This window comes from Artemia franciscana, chromosome 1 (assembly GCF_032884065.1).
Source record: "Artemia franciscana chromosome 1, ASM3288406v1, whole genome shotgun sequence".
Taxonomy (NCBI): Eukaryota; Metazoa; Arthropoda; class Branchiopoda; order Anostraca; family Artemiidae; genus Artemia; species Artemia franciscana.
The window spans coordinates 26,742,682-26,756,152 of NC_088863.1; the positions used below are offsets into that span (position 1 = coordinate 26,742,682).

Genomic DNA, 13,471 nt, shown 5'->3' on the forward strand with positions numbered 1-13,471 from the left:
TTAGTATTTTGTCTCTGGTCGGTGTATCCAGCTCGATATCATAAGGCTCTTTAGAGACGGAAGGTGGGAAGGCATCATGAGCAGATGAAGGGGATGGGTTTCAAACCGGTTAGTTAGTTCCAAGTTGAGAGCCTGCCACACTTCTTTGTCTTGAAGTTTACCGAAATCGAATCCGACCTTGGGCTTGTTTTTTTTTCGAGTTGCAAGGCGTAGCAAAATTTTTGCTGCGACGAGCCTGTGGTCAGACCCAGACTGCGAGCCTGTGTCCGCGCCGTTGTAAGAGCGAGAGTCCTGCACGGAGCTTCTCCAGCGCTGACGTACGAGAATGAAGTCAATTTGGGCCTTAGTGACACCCTCATTTGAATGCCAAGTGAAGAGGTGGTTAGGTTTGTGCTGAAATATGGTATTGGTGATAACAAGGTGGTTCATCAAGGCGTAGTTCACTAACCTCTGCCCATTTTCGCATCTGTGACCCAGTCCAAATTTTCCCAGGATTTGTCTTGTGGTCTGGTCAGACGGACCAACTCTTGCGTTGAAGTCGCCAGCAACAATCAAGTAATCACGTGCGGCTATAGAAGAAGAAAACTGCTGCAGTTCGCCGTAGAAATCATCCTTGGTCGTTTCAGTAGCGTCACGGGTGGGGGTATAGGTAGAAATTATCGAAACAGGGTTTCTTTTTAGTCTGATTCTAGCAAGTCTACAGGAGACTGGTTCCCATTCTAGGAGAGCGTTTCTGGTTCTTTGGTTCATGATGAAACCAACTCTGTGGAGTCCTGAACTATCTTCTACTCCGGAATAGAAAAAGTGGAACTGATGTAGTGTTTCAGGAGCTGTTATAACTATAGAGCCAGAACCGGAGATTCTGGTCTCGGATATGCAAAGTATGTCTATGTTGTACTTCTCCATCTCATGGACAAGAAAAGCTTGTGTGGCTTCTTGTTGAACGGGTCTTATATTCCAGCATCCAACATTTATTCTGGATTTTGCCTGTTTAATGACTGTAGTAGGTTTTTCTAGATTTATGGCGTTGAAAGGATTTTTCGACTTTGCCGCCATATTAAAAGTCGCGTCACCTACCGGGAACGCCGTAGTATGGTTGGCTAGTTTACTTCTCGACACCCGCGCCAATACGGGGGCCGCGTCGCTTGCCGGGGACGCCGTAGCCGTTACAACTTTTCTTCTAGGTCTCAGATCCATCAATGTTTCTTGGGAATAGAGTTGACCGCAAGGTCCCCAGTCTTGCGGGTCGCCCGGAGCGCTTTGGCCACCAAATCGCTCGGCATAGAGCTCAGTGGTGTTTACACCCTTCCACCGCTTTGAGGTGCACTGACGGATTTCCTCTGCTGCCCAGGGACGGAGGATCGAGCCTCATTGTCTGTAACTACCATCACCGCCATGGAGGTATACAGGATTAACTCCTGTATACCCTCCTATACTGTATACCTCCTGTATACAGGTACACCCTCCAATTTATCTGGTCACTTAAAAAGGGTAACTAGAACTTTCAGTTTCCGTCAGAATGAGCCTTCACACGACATTCTAGGGCAGCTGGGTCGATACGATCACCCCTGGAAAAAAAAAAACAAAAAACGAATAAACACGCATCCGTGATCAGTCTTCTGGCAAAAAATACAAATTCCACATTTTCGTTGATAGAAGCTTGAAACTTCTACAGTAGGGTTCTCTGATACGTTGATTCTCATGGTGTGATTTTCGTTAATATTCTATGACTTTTAGATTGTGTTTCCCTCTATTTTCTAAAATAAGACAAATTTTCTCAGGATTGTAACTTTTGATAGGTATAACTACAGTTGATGAAACTTGTATATTTAAAATCAGCATTTAAATTTGATTCTTTTGATGTAACTATTGGTATCAAAACTCCTTTTTTAGTGTTTCGGTTACTATTGAGCAGGGTCGCTCCTTACTGCAGTTTGCAATTTGTTGAGGTAAAAGTAAGGTTTGCAGAATGCGTGAAATTAACAAAACAGTATGTGATATCACCAGTGCCAGAAGTTGAACCACAGCATTAAGAGCAGATCCTGCTGCCACCCAGTTAACTCTAAATGCTCCGTTAGAAGAGAAGAAAAATAAGTTTCTTGTGTTGTTTTGAGACCTTTTTAATCGTACTGGTATTAAAATAGTGAGAAAATCTTCATATCTTGAACAGCTTTTTACTCGAGAAATTGAAGAATTTACTAAAGCGGTAAAAATTTAACCAACTCAGTCCATAAAAAAAGTGATTCTTTATGTTTTCATCAGCTAATCAGGAAATTTCGAGTGTCAATGTCTGATATTTACACGGGGTTCGTACATCAATCTCGCTTTTGTGGATGCATCCCCCTCAATCATTTGCACTTCTACACATGTCCCAAAATACTTCCAAAATAAGCAGGAAACTTTCACCCCTTCTTTGAGCTTCAGTAGGATACACTTAGTCCAAATCCATTCTTCTATACTTATTAAACGAGGTTAAGGGTGAATCACCCTTCCATCTACTACATTGAGATGAGGGGCCTATTTGGAAGATTTGAACATACAAATGCACTTCTGATAAAATTCAGTGCTCTTCTTTATTAATATCAATTGTTTTCGGTAAAGCGCTTGTTTTCCAGAATTCTACAATCATAGAAAAATATGACGAGTCTGTTCATTTGAACAAGAAATGAGGATATATGTTGCATAAACTGCGACCTTGTCACATAAAGAGTTGAAGAGGTATTTATCGTCGGTATCTTTGAGGGATTGTAGATAAAACTGCAATTAATTAAGATGTATTATCCTTAATGAATCTTAATGAATATATGAAGATCTATCATCCTTAATGAGGTTTTGAAAAACTAGAGAGCACTAAAAAGAATTTTCATGTATAGTTAGTATAATTCACAGAAACTCGTATTGTAATCATTGCAATATTTTCTGCCGCAATGCAGCAAACAATTTTCGACTTCTCACAAACAGGTATACTTTCGCTATTTTTAGTTGTTGGACTTCAACATTTTAGTAGAACTGGCCACTAAAATCATATGATCAACCCTACAAGATTAAAGTATAAAAGCTTAAAACAAGAGAATTTTCCAAATTCAGGGGGGGGAACACTGTCCCTCTGCCGCCGAATGATGTCAAAACCAATCTCCAGTTCATGCACGCCTTAATGTGGGGTTGGTTAAACATTTCGACGCTCCTACTTTGCATAAAAACGTTTTTTCAGCACACGTATTTTTATGAAAACCTAATTTTTAATTTTCACTTATTAAGGCGACTGGAAGGAGGAGAATTTCATAGAGGGGTTTTAAGCAGTTGGCCATGAGGATATTTGCCCATTGTAATTTCAATGGTGCACTCTTTATGCTTCCACGCCTCTCCACATCAGAAATGACACAAAAAGTTCCATTTTTTTATTAGGAAAAATAGAAAGAGAAATTCTAGGAATTTTTCAACGCACCAATGCTCCCATTCTCTCTCGGTAGATGGTTCCAATCCGCCAAAGGTTTTCATTCCAAGATAGATCTGAAGACAACCAAGACATACAACGTAGATAAGCTGAGTATCGTCAATATCGTTTTAGATTTACTTATTGATTCACCAATCTCACACCCAGGAATTGGGGAAGGGGGTTTTATTAGCTTTCAAATGAGCCTTTAGACAGGTTTTTACGATATTTTGGTGCCCCACTGGTTCTGGAGAAATAAATAGAATTAAAAAACAACACTTCAGCGTTTCAATCTCTTTTTTGAAATTTCCGAAAAAATTGATTTTCCAATAAATTTTTATTGCTGAGGTAAAATTAAGTAACAGTTCTTTTTTCAAAAATCAAATTGAACACATTTTGTTTTTCATTATGCAATTTGTTTCGAAACGTGTCTTTCCGTTGTCACTCACTAAAGGGTCTGATAGGGCGAGTTCACAAAAAGGGATGTTATAACCCTTGAGTTAAGGAATTGTAATCGTGGAGATTATAATGGTACCCTTTCTATACCTCAAAGCCCCGAAATGTGGCATTCTTGGTCAAATATGGTACTTAAAACTGGCGTCATCAAGACGAATTTTAAAGCATGGAAATACAATCAAGAGCTTTGAAATTGACCATTAAACATCTCTCTACGACGTCACAGTATCCTGCTAGTCCGTACACGATTTATAAATTTATTAAGGGGACTGAGAGGAGAGTATACAGGCGGGGGGAATTAGAAACGTCCAGTTAAGTTTCTTTGACTTCGGAGCTAAAACTTAGGTGTCACCCGGTACTTGCAGACGGTATTACTGAGACAAATTTATAAAAAGCACGTAGATATGAGTACTAGCCATTAAACATCTCTCAAGATGTTGCAGTAGCTTGGAAGATAAAAAAGAATCAAGAAAAAAGAAGACACATTAGTGATACCCATACAAAAAAATGATTTTGATCGTTGTTCAAGGTGGGTGACTGCACTCCCAAGTGGGATTCCCAAACCTATTTATTGCTATGGTGCATTTATCATTTCGATCGACCACCATTTTTGAGAAGTTTCAAGGTCTTCTACAATATTTCCGTATCTTTGTTTTTGCAGTAAATTTTTATGTATTAAGATTAACCAAAATAGTAGTTACCCTCTCTGAAGGAGCTTTCGGATGTTATGGGCTGTGCAAGAAAATGGTATTTTCACGAACAGAGGCTTGAAACCTCCGGATCAAGGTCATCGGACATACTTAATTTCATGGTATAGTTGTCATAAGAATTACCCCTTATTTGAGGGCGTTCCACCTTTTCCTAAAATTAATATAAAGAAAGTTCCATAATAAGTCATTAATGGGTAACCATAAATATAAGGAGTCAGCATCAATCAGCCATAATAAGTCAGCAATTTGCAATCAGCATTAGAAGCGGATTATTTTGATCCGTATATTGTTACAAAACTTCCATTTTTAAAGTATCAGTTTTAATCGTAAAAGGTTGCTCCTTATTTATTGTTCTTTACCATAAGCAATTATGGTGCGTTTCCATTTGGCGTCTTACACACAAGCACAAAATAAAACCCCAATTTGAGAATAATTTTAATATTTGTATACACCTGTGGTAGATAATTTTCATTTTGTCTGTAGAACACCAAAAGAAAACACGAAATTAGATATAAAGAACATTACCTTGTCCCCCTCCCCGAATCTCTCTTTATTATTTTCCTTACAAGCTACTTGTCTGTTTTCCTTTCTTTGTTTTGCAATAGGCTAAATTATTTCGATGATTGAGTACATGTCATCTCAATAAACCAATCCGTATATTGGAGTTACTGTGCACAAAAAAAATATTACAGGATTTTCTCTAAAGATTTATGGGGACTTTTTAGCTGATTGGCTTAAAGAAAAGAGTACCCAAAAAAAAGTACATCACAGATCTTCCCAATGTAGGACTGGCAAAAAAGCCCTCTCCGGCTTTTTTTTAGTAAGTTATGCCTAGGGTGGGGGAATGATGTAATATACTAAATTGAATTAGAGATTAAAAGTTCTAATTTTCAATTTCCAAAAACCAGAGTAAAACCAGAACTGGAACACTAAAAAACATATTTAAAGATGTAAACGCAACATTAAATGAATAAAATAAAGCTTTGAACTCATGATTCTAGTCTTTTAAAGCACAAAATTGCTGTCCTTTCCGTTGTCGCCTTTGTGCTCATTCTTCTTTTCAAGCTGGGAGGTGCGGGTTCTTTCACCTCTTTTATTACCTGGTTGTACCACTCCGTCTATTTCTTAATAATTCAGTCTGAGCTCAATATTTTTTTCAGGTAAAAGAAAAATGGAGGAAAAAATACCGTCACAGGGATAGAAAAAGATATCTAATTATCATTACTACCTAACGACTTTACCCAATTCACCCGGTTTCGAAAGACAGAGCCAGAATAGAAGCAAGTATAATATTTTACAATTAGATTAAGGCGAATGAAACGATGTTTCAAAATTTTGGCTGAAGTTTCTAGTTTCCTTCGAAGTTAAACCCCCTTCCCCAATTCCTGGGTGTGAGATTGGCAAATCAATAAGTAAATCTAAAACGATATTGACGATACTCAGCTTATCTACGTTGTATGTCTTAGTTGTCTTCAGATCTATCTTGGAATGTAAGCTTTTGCGGATTGGAACCATGTACCGAAAGAGAATGGGAGCATTGGTGCGTTGAAAAATTCCTAGAATTTCTCTTTCTATTTTTCCTTTAGTTAACCCTTGTACCAGTCTCTTGAATAAAGATAAGTGTCTTTATGAGTGTTTTGTGAGAGTTTGTAAAATTACCCTCTATTAGTGTCTACTCCTGACAATGGTGACACGAAAACCTCATGGTCATTTAGGGAATTTTAAAATGGTACATTCAACGATAACCCACATTTATGTGCTTTATCATCCCAGCGAGGAAATTTACAAAATGATCCTCACCATAGTTAAGGCGACAAAAAAGATCTTGTCTCTACGTCACTCGTGTCAGTAATATTCGATAGGAAACTTGTAAACAGGATAAGTGACCACCAATAAAACTCTAGGAAATGGTTAACTTTCATTCCAAGACATTGGATTGACCCTCTAATCAAGAAGTAGTGTTATAACCAAACAATAAAAGAGGGGAAAGAGCTTCGGTGTTTATGGGCCCCCAGCCTCAAAAGAAAAATGAGCGTAAAGGCGTCCATGTAAAGCCGGTCCCAAGTCCGGTTGCGAAAGGAAGAGGGATGGGCGACAGGCTTGCTACCTGTCCTACCCCTACAACAAGAAAGTTTTTGAGTCTTGATAGCGGTGCTTTTTTTAAATGCTTCCTGAATACTGACAAGAGGGAGATTGGTCTGTAATTTGAAGGGCTGCTTATGGAAACATCTTTAAAATAAAAAATACTGTCCTCGCACTTTTAACTGGAAAATAACAAGATCAGAAGAAGCTTGCACAAGGATTAAAGAATTACAGGCAAAATTAACTTGGTAATCTTAGTTGAAATATTATCTGGGCTTGATAAAGAAGTAAACTGCAAGAAAGAGACGATCTTACAAATTTTGGACTCAAATTTTGGACCCAGTCCTACTTCATACTGCGGTGATTATCAAAGCAAGTCCGATTTCTAACGATGAAATCTACTAAAATATAAAATCTGTTTTCTTTATTAAGGTTTTTGAATTATTGTAGTCCCTCCTCATCAAACAGTTCGTGGTAACAAACTGTAGTAAGGAGCGACCCGGCTCAACAGTAAACGAATCTCTAAAAAACGGAATTTTGATACCAATAGATACATCAAAAGAATCGGATTTTTATGCTGATTTTAAATATATAAGTTTCATCAAATTTAGCCTTACTCATCAAAAGTTACGAGACTGAGAAAATTTACCTTGTTTTGGAAAACACCCTCTAAAAGTCTTGCGATCTTAACGAAAATCACAACATCGCATTCAGTATATAAAGAACCCTACTGTAGAAGTTTCAAGCTCTTATCTACAAAAATATGGAACTTAGTATTTCTTGCCAGAAGACCGATCACGGGTGCGTGTTTATTTGTTTGTTTGTTTTTTTTTCCAAGGGGTGATTGTATCGACCAAGCGGTCCTAGAATGTCGCGAGAAGGCTCATGCTAACGGAAATTAAAAGTTCTAGAAAAAAACAAAGATTAATCGTTTATAAAGATAGTATATACATATATATATATACACACACACACACACACACACACACACACACACACACACACACACACACACACACACACACACACACACACACACACACACACACACACACACACACACACACACACACACACACACACACACACACACACACACACACACACACACACACACACACACACACACACACACATACACACACACATATATATATATATATATATATATATATATATATATATATATATATATATATATATATATATATACATATACATACATACATATATATATATATATATATATATATATATATATATATATATATAGATATATATATATATATATACTAGCTGTTGGGGTGGCGCTTCGCGCCACCCCAACACCTAGTTGGTGGGGGCGCTTCGCGCCCCCCCGCGCGCGTAAGTCGTTACGCGCCATATTAGTTACGCGCCATTGTAGTGCAACCCCCCATTGCACTTCCTGGCTGAAGGGCCAAGAAACGGAGATCAGCACCGCCGGTAGGGACTGTAAAGTCTAATGCCGTATCCTTTACCTTTACCTTTACCATTGTAGTTGTGTCCCTATGTCCCACCTGTGAATATATATATATATATATATATATATATATATATATATATATATATATATATATATATATATATATATATATATATATATATATATATATATATATATATATATATATATATGTTTTTAACTACGTAAAACTTGCGAATATACAACATTCTTTGCTGTCCCATTGTCTGTGCATACAAATAGATTGTCAGGTTTACCGACTCTTGAACATGCAACATATAATGGTCCATGGGAAAACAATCCGTATTCAGATCTATACCTCATGATTCTAATGATTGCCCTTGAGCTTTGTTGATGGTGATTGCTAATCGACCATTCCCTGAGTCGCCATCGTCATTTATATATCCCCCTGTGCACCCCGGCGTCCCCTATGTAGTTATGTCCCTGTGTCCCGGTCGTCATTTATATTCCCTGTGTCCCGGTCGTCATTTGTGTCCCGGTGTTCCAGTCTGTGATTTCTCTTTGAGTGTCCCGGGCATCATTTATATTCCTTGTGTCCCGGTCGTCATTTATATCCCCCTGTGCCCCCCGGCGTCCCCATTGTAGTTGTGTCCCTGTGTCCCGGTCGTCATTTATATTCCCTGTGTCCCGGTCGTCATTTGTATCCCGGTGTCCCGGTCTGTATATACATTCGTTTTTTAGTTTTGTTTTTCTCCTTTATTTTTTTCCTTTTTTCTTTTTTTTCTTTTTTAGTTTATTTAGATTTTTTAGTTTTTTTATTAGTTTTTAGTTTTTTTGTAGTTTTTACCATTTTTTAGTTTTTTTAGTTTTTTTTTTTACTTATGTCCTGGTCGTCATTTATACTCCCTGTGTCCCGGTCGTCATTTGTGTCTCGGTGCTTTGTTGATTGCTAATTTATATTATATTTATATTTTTTATATTTATTAATATTTTTTTAGTTTTCTTTTTCTCTTATTTTTCAGTTTTTTCCTTTTTTTTAGTTTTTTCTTTTTTAGTTTTTAGTTTTTTTTTGTTTTTTACCTTTTTTTAGTTTTTTTTTAAGTTTTTTTAGTTTTTTAGCTTTTTTAGTTTTTTTATTAGTTTTTATTTTTTTTTTAGTTTTTGCCTTTTTTTAGTCTTTTCAGTTTTTTTTAGTTTTTAGTTTTTTACCTTTTTTTAGTTTTTTTTAGTTTTTTAGCTTTTTTAGTTTTTTTTCTTTTTAGTTTTTTTTGTAGTTTTTACCTTTTTTAGTTTTTTTTCTTCTTTTGTATTAGTGTGAAATAATTCAGACGTCATATGCGGACAAACACGACGTCACTCGACAGACAGACAGACAGACATAACCCACAAACAACTTATTTTTATATATATTTATTCATATTTTTTTAGTTTTCTTTTTCTCTTTTATTTTTCAGTTTTTTCCTTTTTTTTAGTTTTTTTCTTTTTTAGTTTTTATTTTTTTTTTAGTTTTTTACCTTTTCTTAGTTTTTTTTAGTTTTTTTAGTTTTTTAGCTTTTTTAGTTTTTTTATTAGTTTTTATTTTTTTGTATTTTTTGCCTTTTTTTTATTTTTTTCAGTTTTTTTTAGTTATTAGATTTTTACCTTTTTTTAGTTTTTTTTAGTTTTTTAGCTTTTTTAGTTTTTTTTTTCTTTTTAGTTTTTTTTGTAGTTTTTACCTTTTTTAGTTTTTTTCTTCTTTTGTATTAGTGTGAAATAATTCAGACGTCATATGCGAACAAACATGACGTCACCTGATCCACAGATCCACACACAGACAACTTATTTTTATATATATAGATATAGATAGATAGATTTTTGAAGTTCCCAGTTTTTTACTCTTTAAGAAATTCAATCTCTTTTAATACTGTTGTCTTTTCAAAGATATTTGATTATTCAAGCAACGTAACGGACAGACAACTTATTTTTATATATATAGATATATATATACATATATATATATATATATATATATATATATATATATATATATATATATATATATATATATATATATATATATATATATATATATATATATATATATATATATGTATGTATATATATATATATATATATATATATATATATATATATATATATATATATATATATATATATATATATATATATATATATATATATATATGTATGTATATATATATATATATATATATACTAGCTGTTGGGGTGGCGCTTCGCGCCACCCCAACACCTAGTTGGTGGGGGCGCTTCGCGCCCCCCCCAAGCCCCCCCGCGCGCGTAAGTCGTTACGCGCCATAATAGTTACGCGCCATTGTAGTTGTGTCCCTATGTCCCACCTGTGAATATAGATAGATATATATATATGGTTTTAACTACGTAAAACTTGCGAATATACAACATTCTTTGCTGTCCCATTGTCTTTGCATATAAATAGATTGTCAGGTTTACCGACTCTTGAACATGCAACATATAATGGTCCATGGGAAAACAATCTGTATTCAGATCTATACCTCATGATTCTAATGATTGCCCTTGAGCTTTGTTGATGGTGATTGCTAATCGACCATTCCCTGTCCCGGTCGTCATTTACATCCCCCTGTTTCCCCCGGTGTCCCCGTTGTAGTTGTGTCCCTGTGTCCCGGTCGTCATTTATATTCCCTGTGTCCCGGGTCCCGGTCGTCATTTGTATCCCGGTGTCCCGGTCTGTATATACATTCGTTTTTTAGTTTTGTTTTTCTCCTTTATTTTTTTCCTTTTTTTTTCTTTTTTAGCTTATTTAGATTTTTAGATTTTTTAGTTTTTTTATTAGTTTTTAGTTTTTTTTTCTTTTTAGTTTTTTTGTCCCGGTCGTCATTTATATCCCCCTGTTTCCCCCGGTGTCCCCGTTGTAGTTGTGTCCCTGTGTCCCGGTCGTCATTTATATTCCCTGTGTCCCGGTCGTCATTTGTATCCCGGTGTACCGGTCTGTATATACATTCGTTTTTTAGTTTTGTTTTTCTCCTTTATTTTTTTCCTTTTTTTTCTTTTTTAGTTAATTTAGATTTTTAGATTTTTTAGTTTTTTTATTAGTTTTTAGTTTTTTTTCTTTTTAGTTTTTTTGTAGTTTTTACCTTCTTTTTAGTTTTGTTAATTTTTTTTTTACTTGTGTCCTGGTCGTCATTTATACTCCCTGTGTCCCGGTGCTTTGTTGATTGCTAATCGAACATTCCTTTTGTCCTGGTCGCTTTCTCTTTGAGTGTCGTCATTTATTTTTTTCTTTTTTAGTTCTTTTAGTTTTTACCTTTTTTAGTTTTTTTTAGTTTTTAGTTTTTTTAGTTTTTTACCTTTTTTTAGTTTTTTTAGTTTTTTTAGTTTTTTAGCTTTTTTATTTTTTTTATTAGTTTTTAGTTTTTTTGTAGTTTTTGCCTTTTTTTTAGTTTTTTTAGTTTTTTAGCTTTTTTATTAGTTTTTAGTTTTTTTTGCCTTTTTTTAGTTTTTTTAGTTTTTTAGCTTTTTTATTTTTTTTATTAGTTTTTAGTTTTTTTTGCAGTTTTTGCCTTTTTTTAGTTTTTTCAGTTTTGACGTCACCTGATCCAGTTTTTTCAGATGACGTCACCTGATCCACGATCCACAGATCCACAGATCCACAGACAACTTATTTTTATATATATAGATAGTTTTTTTTTTTTTACTTATGTCCTGGTCGTCATTTATACTCCCTGTGTCCCGGTGCTTTGTTGATTGCTAATCGAACATTCCTTTTGTCCTGGTCGCTTTCTCTTTGAGTGTCGTCATTTATTAGTTTTTTCCTTTTTTTTTTTTAGTTTTTTATTGGTTTTTACCTTTATTTTAGCTTATTTTTCAGTTTTTTCCTTTTTTTTAGTTTTTTTAGTTTTTTAGCTTTTTTACTTTTTTTATTAGTTTTTAGTTTTTTTTTGTAGTTTTTGCCTTTTTTTAGTTTTTTCAGTTTTTTTTTTAGTTTTTTATTGGTTTTTACCTTTATAGTTTTTTTAGTTTTTTAGCTTTTTTATTTTTTTTATTAGTTTTTAGTTTTTTTTGTAGTTTTTGCCTTTTTTTAGTTTTTTCAGTTTCGACGTCACCTGATCCAGTTTTTTCAGGTGACGTCACCTGATCCATCCATCCATCCACAGACAGACAACTTATTTTTATATAGATAGATATATATATATATATATATATATGTATAATATATATATATATATATATATATATATATATATATATATATATATATATATATATATATATATATATATATATATATATATAAATATATATCAATTTCCTTTCAAATGAGCCCTAAAACTTTTTTTTGATAAATCAGCGTCCCTTTGCGGTGATTAGAATAAAAAGGAAAAAAAAGGAGACGCATCACTGCATCACATGTGAAAAACTGATCTTCCCTGTTTCTCAAGATGGGGGGGTTCTCTTCTAAGTGGTGTTTTCGACTATGATGAATTCTTAAAATTTCATTTCGACGCCATTTTGCAGCATTTCTAACTATTCGTCATAAACGTGTTTACAGGAGTGAGCTTTTATCATTAAGATTAAATAATAGTTACCATTCCTGAATCAGCTTCTAGTGATTCCTCCTCCCTTGACGGTCTTTTTTTCAAAAAACGCTTTAAAATTTTCGGTTAATATGCGCTAGAGCGCGTCCTTTACTAAGTTACTCCTATGGGAACAGCTATGAAAGGATGCGGCATAGGCAAAGGGATCTAATTCTTAAAAAAAAAGCTTCAAGACCAATATCATCAGCATTTTCATAAAACAAGTACTAAAAAAGCCTATCGTGGTTAAAGCGGTAGCTGCAACCTAGTAAAGGACGAACCATCTCTGAAACGACCAGCTATAACCAGTACTAGAAGAAACAGCCCTAGGGGGTATTATAATGGGAAATATAAAAAAACGCACTAAAAGTACGAGAGACGGTTGAATATGTAAAAGGACCGTTTTTCTGCAGTATGTGCCTTGTTTTTACCAAAAAAAGTTCAAATAGATGTGATCAAAAATAATCCTCAAACAAACTCAAAATTTTTGTCGTGGCCAAGTACGGTTGCAAAAGCAAGGAAATTTGAGATGAGAAAATTGGAAATGAAATTTATAGTGACAAGTATTTGAGATTTCCTTTGTTTCATCCAATTGTTTAAAGAGAACCTGACATTTTTTTTCTATGGAGTGACTTATTCCAAATTTGCTTCCAGAAATTCTGTTTACGATGAAAAGACTGTCCTCGTAACAAAAATATAATAAACTGTAAGATGTGAAAACTGTAAAAAAAATATAGTTAAAACTCTAAATCCGTTTTTATCAGTCAAGTATTTA

The 13,471-nt window shown here is 34.4% G+C and overlaps 1 protein-coding gene across 1 annotated transcript; it reads right to left on the bottom strand.

Moving 5' to 3' along the window:
- On the bottom strand, nucleotides 1–1,056 carry LOC136026517 (craniofacial development protein 2-like). Its single transcript, XM_065703197.1, has one exon. It carries the CDS (start codon nucleotides 1,054–1,056, stop codon nucleotides 1–3), a length of 1,056 nt encoding a protein of 351 aa, XP_065559269.1.
- Between the last annotated feature and the right edge of the window lie 12,415 nt (nucleotides 1,057–13,471).

Excerpts from the sequence above, each read along its gene's own strand:
- LOC136026517 (XM_065703197.1), bottom strand. The coding sequence starts at position 1,056 with ATGGCGGCAAAGTCGAAAAATCCTTTCAACGCCATAAATCTAGAAAAA.